This window comes from Dendroctonus ponderosae, unplaced genomic scaffold, assembly GCF_020466585.1.
Source record: "Dendroctonus ponderosae isolate FM_Combo_2020 unplaced genomic scaffold, Dpon_F_20191213v2 Dpon_F_20191213_10, whole genome shotgun sequence".
NCBI lineage: Eukaryota > Metazoa > Arthropoda > Insecta > Coleoptera > Curculionidae > Dendroctonus > Dendroctonus ponderosae.
Genome location: NW_026017111.1, coordinates 3,483,473 through 3,493,038, shown reverse-complemented (window position 1 = coordinate 3,493,038; position 9,566 = coordinate 3,483,473). Strand labels below are relative to the sequence as shown.

The window sequence follows — 9,566 nt, the reverse complement described above, 5'->3', positions numbered from 1 at the left end:
CTGAAGCAGTCGATGCCAAGCCCAAATGCCGGAAACTGAAATGCCTGGCCTGCTCACCATTAAAGCTGCTGGAAAATGTGCCCCGGCCAGAAGAAAGAGTCCCATGGGAGCCGCCAAAGAACCACCCGGAAAGAGGCAGAAGCAGGTTAGTTGAAACCACTCCTCTAAAAAAACACCTCCAAGATTGTGCTAATTTCTTCTCAATCCTGCTGATCCAGATCGGTGCCCCCAAGGCGAAGAGCCGAGCCTTTGCCGACAATCGCCGAAAAACCCAAATCAGCCCTAGTGAAACCACCCAACCCTGAGCACAGCAAATGGTCAAAGCACCCCAATCTGGTCTTATCTAGGGGGGCTTTGCAGTTATCTCTCCATTTCCCCGCAGACACTCTGATCCAATTCGACCGCAGGCGGGCTCAGAACAAAGTCTGCAGATGTTCAAGGCAGACCAAATGACGCCTGGTGCAAATAGTCTTGACCCGGGTTTCTCTTGGTATAGACGGCAGATTGCCATGGAAACCCAGTGGTTTGTGTACAGTTGGGATTGTTGGGACAAGTTTGCGGGCACCAGCGGTGTAGAAAAACAGGAATTACTAATCGGACTAAATCGAGCAGTGATTAGCCGCAATGTCTGGCTAAAATCCGAACATTTGACTAAGATTGCAAGCATTTTTATTATGTTTTCGGTGAGCAGTTTTCAAATAAACACTTTGCACTATTTACGGTTTGTTTTCCGCGATTTATCCCCCCATATAATATAATTCCGTTTGATTAAATAAACCGCTTTGTCAGTTCTATATTTAACAAGTTTTCAACGATATGAAAGAGTTTCAGGTTGGCGATCTTTCCAAGTTTCATCCAGCCGGTGTGAAACAAGCTATTAAATGAGAAACTTTTGCCGCCTGCTACCGCAGTTTAGGTAAAGTGATGGCATTTCTATATGCTGTGATCAGATGGACGTTTGGAAGTTTCCAGAGTTACTTCCAGTTGGGTTTCTTGCTGTACTTAGAACATTTCCCATTGTACTTCTAAGCTTGGCAAAATAAGAACTCAAAGTGCTAGAGGATAAAGACCCAATCGATTGATAAATGGAAAACGTTTCCCGTGCGAGCTCCAGGCTGGATAAATAAATAGAAAACAAGCATTTTTCCAACGTAGGACGATTATCAAGGTGTATGCCATAAAAAGCCCTATTTGCATATAAGCGGTAATCGGTAACAAGGGTGTAGTAGCTTGGCTAATGTTTTATAATATGAGTGGGGATCAAGAGCTGAACCTGCTTGATTACAGTATTAAAGCAATAAACTTTATTATTTTCCATTAGAGTGCCAATTACAAGCCGTGCCTCAATGCGGCCACGTTCCTGGTATCATTATTTCCCATGTGAATCCTGCAAAATCGCCCTGTATGTAATTAGAGCCTTTTGTTCTGAGAACTGACTGCGTTCTCAAATGAATCATTTGATGCATTTCTGGATCGGGCAACAATTTCAAATATTTACCTGGCCATTTGGTCAGGATTGAATTGTCACTACGTGGGATACGGAGTTGAAGCGAACTCTTTTCGGTCGAGTTTGTGCATGAATGAGGGTCCAGATCGTTTGCAAATGGGGATTCTGGAGCGATCGGGCATGAGAAACTTTGGGAAACTATCCGATAGTCGGCTTTGATTCCAACAAACTCAAAAGTCTTTGATTGCATGCTGTTGAGTTTCTCATTTTCGCGATTTTCCCGTTATTGGGGCGCCGCGGAAATTGTGGCAACAGCACATTCGAATTCGACTGGAAATTGGAGATTATTTGAAAAGTTTGCAGCGTTTTAGTAAAAAACGTACGATCTTCTTCATTAGTGGGTAGTCAAGGAAATTTTGTGCGACAATTCAGCTTCAAAAGCGCATCAACTAGAGCGGCAATTTTCGCCGGGGAAAAGGCCCGACCTCAATAGTACTTTGGGAAAAATGTTCCAAATCTGCCAGCCAAACAAGCTTTTCCTGATTAGAAGAGTGCGTTTTCTATGTAAGCAACGCAAAAGTGACCCTCAAAGTGGAATGGTTTTCAAGAAATTAATTATTGAAGTCGAGACTGTTCAATTTTGATGGATTGGTTTGAAAATTGACCGAATATTAGCCAAAGTCATTAATAAAACGAACTTTTGGCTCCCAATAAAAGGGGGGTTGATCTATGCAACGAGGAGAAAACTGATAGTCTAAGTGGCAGAGTTTTCCAGAAATTAATTGTTGAATTCCGGCCTAAAAAACCGCTCAATTCCAATAGTACTTATATTTAAAAATTTGCAAAAAATCAGACAGACCTGGCAGAAAAACGGGAATTTTTCCGTTAAAAACAATGTTTTTTCCCATGTGACAAGCGAACAAGCAATTGTGAAAGAGCAATAGTTTTTGGAGAAATTAATTATTGAAGTCCGGCCTGCAAAACGGGTCAACTTTCGATAGCAGTTTTAAAAAAATTTAATCGAAAAAAATCAGTCGACTCACCTAATTAAACGAATATTTAACGGTCGGTAAAAGAAGGTCTTCTTTACTCGAACAGCACAAAGTCAACTATTTAACTGGCGGAATTTTGTGAACTTCCAAAAGCCGGTGGGTAAAACCGCTCATTTTTCTCTAGATATTTACCAAAAATCAACCAAATCTGCTCTGTATTGCTGATGAAAAAGTATATTTGTTATTCAACGAGCAGCAATTCAAGGAAATTTGGGAGCAATTTATTGTTGAACTGCCGTCTGCAAAACAACTCATTCGTCAATGGCAGCTTCCAAAAATTCACCAAAAATCAGTCCAATCTGCCAATGAATAAAAACAACTTTTACTTGTGTATAAAGAGGGTTTTATCCGTGCAACAAGCTCAAATGTGCCTGTTTTAGTGTCAGGGCTTGGGACATTGGGATAAAAAATTCATAAAAATTCAACAAAATTTGTCAATGAAACTAGGATTTTCCGGTCGAAAAATGAAGCTTTTGGCTTAAATGGGTTTGGGAGAAAATAATTAATTCTAGCCTGCAAATTGGGCCAATTTTTGTCGGTTGTTTTCAAAAATTATCGAAAATTATACAGAGTTCGCATTGAAGCAAAATTTGCCATGCTCATAGAACGGGCTTTTCTCTATCTGGTGAGCCCAAAAGCTTCGCCACAGTTCGAAGGCTTTTGGAAAAATTCGTTTTTCTCACACGCATCGCAAGTCTAGAAACCGGCCCGTTTTGCGATAGCAATTTTCAAAAATTCATCAAAAACCAGCAAAATACACCAAGCAAACGCAAATCTCCTCGCTGGTAAATGAGGAGTTTCCCTATGTAACGAGCCCAAAAGCGTCCATATAAGTATAACGGTTTTGGAGCAATTACCTGTTAAAGTCCTGCAAACGTGCAATTTTCGATAAGTCAGAGGAATTTCCTAAGGAAATCCGATGAAAAAGAGCAAATTCAGTGTCTAGTGTAGCTAGAAACGCTACTTTTCCGTTTACATAAACAGCAAACACGTGCAGAAATCTGCAGAATGAGGCTTTTTGATAAGACACTTGACTGGCCTTTGGAAGGAGGAAAAAAGGCCCATTTAGCGCTTTAATATAAATTAATCGAAATTCTTTTTTGCACTATAAATCAGCCAGCGATTCCATATTTATTTTGTTTATTTCAGTGCGGTAATTTGGCTTGGTGAGGGGGCGTGATGTTGGTGGTTTCAGCAATTCTTTCGCATTTTCATAAACTGAATCATCCGTTTTAATTATTCTCTTTGTGTCCCTCGAACTAAAAGCGGCTTAGTCTAAATTGCCTTCAGTTAGGCAAAGAAAATCTTCCTCCGTTGTCGTAGTGCATGAGTAAATGGAGACTGATGGGGGCAAATGTGCATTCTGCACCACCCACCCCCTATTAGGGTTAAGGAACTTTGCCAACTCTTCATTTCCTCCTTTAAGACTCTGCTCGATGGATGGAAAAAGTGAAGAAAGGTGTTGGAAAACATGACACGATTATCCCACGTAAAGAGCAGCGGCGTCGCTGCAGTCGTCATCAACTCCCCGCGTCGCGACGCTTATAAAAACCAGAATGCTTTGGCATCGGTTTCCATTCAAACCCTCCTTTACCTGTTGCACACCTCGAGAGCCACTCTTTGCTCAATTGTTGTCCTTAAGAAGCCGAAGAGGAGGAAGGAAGAAGTGCGTGTTTCAACTCGTTGCGAAGTTTTCTAGTGTCCTTCCAGTGGTCAGTGTTGGCGCAAAGGTAAGAAGCTTCTTCACTTGATTTTGTTGGTTTTTTCAAAACATTTTTTTCATTTCGAAACGGAAATTTTTGCCCTCAAACACCCTCACGTGAATGTTTATTTATTTTTTGCCCCACAAAATCTACCCACATTTTCCCAACAATAAACCCCCAAACTCCCACCTTTAAGCAGCATATTACTTCCTATATGAAGCCTTTATTTGTGTCCACGAATGCAGCTTTGAAGTGGAGGAGGATGATGATTATTAACTCACCTACAGGGTGGTCTAAAGTTGGAATCGTGAATAATTTAATTAGGGCATAGTTACAAGAAAAACTCATAACTCTCTAATTGGTTTAAGTAGCAACTTGAAACTTTCACACAGTCAATTAGAAAGTCTTAGCTGAAACCCGAGAAAATTTTATTGGAAAGCGCGCAATGGGCGTTATTTCAGAGGCCTTTGAACTTGCCCCCGAAATCCAAGCAAATTGTAGCGCGGGCAAACAAAAAATCATAACTCTTCAACTCCTGAATCTAGCAACTGGAAATTTTGGGATAATAACACGCAAGGTTCTAGATAAAATCCGGGAAAACTTCAATAAAGTCCGAGTGTTTCCTGACTTTTCCGGAGATTTTGAATTTGACTTGAATTTTCAAAACCCGTCTAATTTTTCAAGGACGCAAAAAAATCTAAACTCTCAAACCAGTTAAAGCAGCCACTTGCAGTTCTGTCCCAGCATAAAGGAAGGTTTAAGCAACAAACCTTCAAACTTTCAAAAGAATCCCTGCGTCGACTGATTTTTGAGAATATTTTGAACTTGAGTTCGACTTATAAAAATCTGCTCATTTTGCCACGGCGGCAAACCAAAGTTCTAAGCCGGAAATTTAGTAGCAAGCAACTTGAAAATTTCGGAGCAATTTCAAGAAAGGCTTCGTTTTTAAAACAAGCAAACTGCATTAGAATCAGGGCTCTAGATGAATTTCCATAAGTTTTTGAACTTGCCCTTGCAATTGAAAACTCGCCCAACGCGCAGCTAAGCAAAAAATTGTAACTTCCAAGCCAGAGAGAGAAGCAACTTGAAATTTTGGCACAAGATTAAGGAAAGTTTGACCTTAAATACAGGTAGATCTAGTTTCAATTGGAGCTTTTGGTGCATTTTCCAGAGCTGTTAAACTCACACTTCAATTCAAGAATCCGCCAACGCGTAGTGCAGTTAATCAAAACAGTATAGCTTCCAAAGTAAGCCGAGATGCCAGTTGAAATTTCCGCACACACAACAGAAAGGCTTTGGGAAAAAAAGCACCAAATTTGATCAAAATATGAGGTGCAGCCGAGTGTTTGGAAGCCTTTGAACTTGTACCTGAAATTAAAGAAGTCTCTTAATTTGAAGTGCAGCTGTACAAAAATCATAACTCCAAAAGGGGCAGGAGTAGAAACTTCACATTTTGTCACATTGAAAAATGAGGTTTTATCTAGAAAGTGTTTAAATATTGTTACAATGCAAGCATTTGCTGAATTTTCAGGAAATTTTGAATTTAAGTTGCAAAAACCCGGTTTAATTGGAAGTGCAGCAAAAAAAATTTCAATGCCAATTTAGGGCAGATCCTAAGTTGAAACTTTGTCGTAGCAAAAAGGAAGGTTTCAGCCAAAAGCCGGCGAAACTTTAATCGAATTCCGGGCTTGGGTGATTTTTCAGAAAATTTTGAACTTACATCTCAGTTCAAAATCCTCGACAACCCGTGAAGGAAAAATCATCACTCTTAAACTAGTAAAAATGGCAACTGAAAATGCATACAGTTTTAGCTAAAAACAGGACAACTTTTGTTTGAATTACAGCAACTGCTGATTTTTTACGAGACTTTGAACTTGAATTGTGAAAATCCGCTCAATTTCCCTGAAAAATTGAAACTCGCAAATTAGGGCAAGTAGCAACTTGAAATGTCGACGCAACAAACAAGAAGGCTTTAGCCAAATTCCTATCAAAATTTTGTAGAATCCCGATCTCAACTGATTCTGCAGACCGTTTGAAGGTGCACTTGAAGTTTAAGATTGCTTATAACTCCTAAAGTGCAGCTAATAAAAAAATCACAACTGCCAAAGCGGCGCAGGCAACAACTTGAAATTTAGCGACAATGTAGAGGAAGATTTGGGCTAAACATTGCCAAAATTTGATAAAAATCTAGCCAAAACCTGATTATTAAGAAGCTCGTGAACATGCTCCTGGAATTCAACAATCCTGCAAATGTGAAGTGCAACTAAACAAATCATAACTTCCAAAATAGTTTGCAGAGCCACTTTAAATTGCGGGACACTCAACAGGAGGCTTCCAGCTAAAAACTGAACATATTTGGTTCAATTCGGAATAAGGGCTGATTTTTCAGAAAGTCTCCAACTGGCGGCTGATCAAGAATCTCCTAACTGGTAGCGAAGCTAAATAAAGGTTTCAAACTCCCAAACTAGACAAAGGAGCTTGTAGGAAACTTCAGAAAAACCGACAAAAACCAAAAATTCGCGTTAAAACAAGTTTTTCTCGATTCAATCACCAGCAAACAATCAAGGGACCATCAAGTTAATAGTAATTTGCGCCCTTTAAGTGATGCCGATTATCATTTCAATGGGAAATGGACAAACCGGAAAGGAACGTGTTCACATTTAAGCCCACGATTTTCCACACAATCCATCGACTATTATTATAATTTTGATTATTATTGATAAACAACGCGTAAGTGAATGGAAGTAATTGCATTTCTGCAATTACAGGAGCGATGCTAAATCGGACTACTCTTTATGTGAATGTTTAGAGCCATTAGGGCCGGTGGCATTCAATCGGGGGCCCAAACACACACACAAAAAAATCTAAAGCATATTTTAACGTCTTAATTAAGCCACAAAGAGTCCATTAAGCTAATTTGAATATTTCAACTTAGCGAGCTGTGAGAGTAAAGAAATTTATGCCTAATGCGTCCATTATACACTAAAAACTTTCATGCCCTCATCTCACCAGGGCCTTTAGATTATTGGGCTTAAAGCAGCCCTTTGTGCTTAATCTTACATGGGAAATGTGTTTTTCCGCAAAGAAACTGCTTGCATCTGCTTAGGCCGAATGCACTTGCAGTCGCCATAATTTCCATGTTTAAATCAGTAGGTAGTTTTTCTGGCCCTGAAGCAGCAACACTTCGATTCCAATGGAAATCTGCTGCTGCATTTGCACTTTTATAGGAAAACTTTTTATACATTCAACAGTTACTTCAAGCGACTTTAATTAATATTTAACTGCAGTTAAAAGTGACGGTTAATTGTCTAATAGCCAATAATGCATCTGGAGCATCTGCAAACATTGGCAAAGCTTTGATGGATCGGGACAAGCCAGCAAACAGTGGAAGAGCCGCTTATTAGCGCATAAATTCGCCATACTCCCATTCACGATTAAATGCTCATTTAATTCGGTTTTTTTGCTCGTTTCAGGGCTAAGTGATGACAAATTATCAGCTCATCATCGTAGCATCGCTGTTGGCCTTCTGTCTGTGCAGTCCGCAGAAGAAAAGCTGCATCCGGCCAGCCTCCGGCTTCAAACAGCTTGGCGAGGTTCAGGAGTATGTCAGATGCCTGAAGGAAATCACTGGATCGCCGCCGTAAGTTCCATTAATTCCCGGCAGTTTCAACTGCTTAAATTTTTCATCATTGAATTTTCCTAAAATATATCGGATTTAACAATCCGGAACGTAGCTTGCATCGGTCCTCTCACTCGCACCCCTAGGAGTCATGGTACCGGTACGATGGCCCGCGCCTTGCTACGTTCGAATTTGATACATTCACGGCTTAAAATATTTGAAGCCAAGTTTGGAAAAATTGAAATTTTTTTCACATTTTATAGAATGAGGGACGCGACGAAACCAAAACTAGTCAACAATCACGTGGAAACTATTGACAAATTGATGATTTTTTATTTTAAAAGTTTCAACTTTTTCTATTCTCAGCAGTTCATTACATTCATTACGCAATAATTTTTTGGTTGCTGCACAATGGTTTTCCACAAAGCCGTTGAAATCTCGCAATTTGTTGATATCTTTCTAAAAGCAATGTTGCCTAATCGGCTCTAAAAACTCCAATCCCTTCTTCAGAAAGCTGAAAATTAAAAACCAGTCGGCAAAAAAAATCCCAATTCGACTTTTTTGCAGATATGGAAAACGATCGCTACCAGAATCCAGTTCGTTCTTCCAAAAGCTGCATCCAATGGTACGAGAATATGACCCAGACTATCTGGAAGAGCTCCTCTATCAAGTGCTGAAGGCTGAAAGGGACGTTCAGGGATAAGCTGAAACGTTCTGCATTTTTTTCTTGTAAATTTCAACACTCATCTCTAAATCCTGTTTTCCCCGATTTTTTTTCTGGAAGCTAACTAACGTCCACTTGGCCCCAGGATGAAGAAAAGGTCCTCGTTCCGGGCTCCAAGTAGGCTTTAGCGTTTGGACTGGGGAAGTTTTCAGGGCAAAATAGGCTGGATGCCCTTAAAACGCCCCAAATTGCCGATAATTTCCGCTCCATCAGTATTACTTTTTGGTGATTTTTCCATCCCGTTTTCCTCATGATAAGCAACTGTACTGTAATTATTAATTAATAAGTTGGTGTCTATAGTGTGCCCATAGTGAATTAATAAAGTTGCATTTTGACATTTTTTTATTTCAATCGAATCACGTTGATTCACTTGATGGGAATGTCCAAAGTGGTGTTGAATCCCAAAGAACAACAACATTGAAAAGATGCGCACAAAGGAATCTCATTAACCCACATTTGTCATCAAATTAACAACAATAATTAATTTTGTATCATCGATCAAACCATTAAAGAGGCAATTGGTTGCCAAATGAAGACATTCACCTTTGTGGGTTCCGAAATGTCGTCCAAAAACAGTGCAGTGAAACAACTTGTCCAGCTCTGGTGTTGTTTCGTGTTTTCCAGCTCTGGAGCTTCAGGTAAATCTTCACTTTCGAATATCTATCAACGATTAATCCAGATTCTTGTCGATCGAATGGCATGTTTCCTCATCCCTCCGAATGTGGAAAATTCTTCAGTTGCACCCCTTGGGGCCCTGTGCTTATGCACTGTCCAGCCGGTCTTCACTTCAACCCCCAGTTGCACATTTGCGATTGGCCAAACCGGGCAGGCTGCATGGACAAGCAGCATTCGAGTAAGTGTCCGCAACTGCGCCCAGAATAGGGGTTTGAAGCTTTTTTCCAGCCCAGAAATGCCCGATTTATCGCCATCCTACCGACTGCGCCAAGTTTTACATCTGCGCCCCGCCAGGCCATCTGTTGCTTCACTGCCCGTTTGGTTTACTGTTCAATCCTGTAATATC

General features: G+C 40.2%; 1 protein-coding gene and 2 long non-coding RNA genes across 3 annotated transcripts; all 3 read left to right on the top strand.

Annotated features, from left to right (window-relative positions):
• The first annotated feature begins 6 nt into the window (after positions 1 to 6).
• On the top strand, positions 7 to 719 carry LOC125502803. Its single transcript, XR_007280546.1, has 2 exons — positions 7 to 145; positions 219 to 719. It is a non-coding gene; the product is annotated as an uncharacterized LOC125502803 (long non-coding RNA).
• A 3,340-nt stretch (positions 720 to 4,059) lies between these two features.
• On the top strand, positions 4,060 to 8,882 carry LOC109534845. Its single transcript, XR_002171669.2, has 3 exons — positions 4,060 to 4,229; positions 7,676 to 7,842; positions 8,389 to 8,882. It is a non-coding gene; the product is annotated as an uncharacterized LOC109534845 (long non-coding RNA).
• Positions 8,883 to 9,056: 174 nt separating this feature from the next.
• On the top strand, positions 9,057 to 9,566 carry LOC109534828 (peritrophin-1; the record flags this gene model as incomplete). The annotated part of the gene is given in 3 exon segments (XM_019900607.2): positions 9,057 to 9,183; positions 9,225 to 9,398; positions 9,449 to 9,566. Coding segments are annotated over 3 exon segments (401 nt in total), but the record flags the coding sequence as incomplete, so codon positions are not given.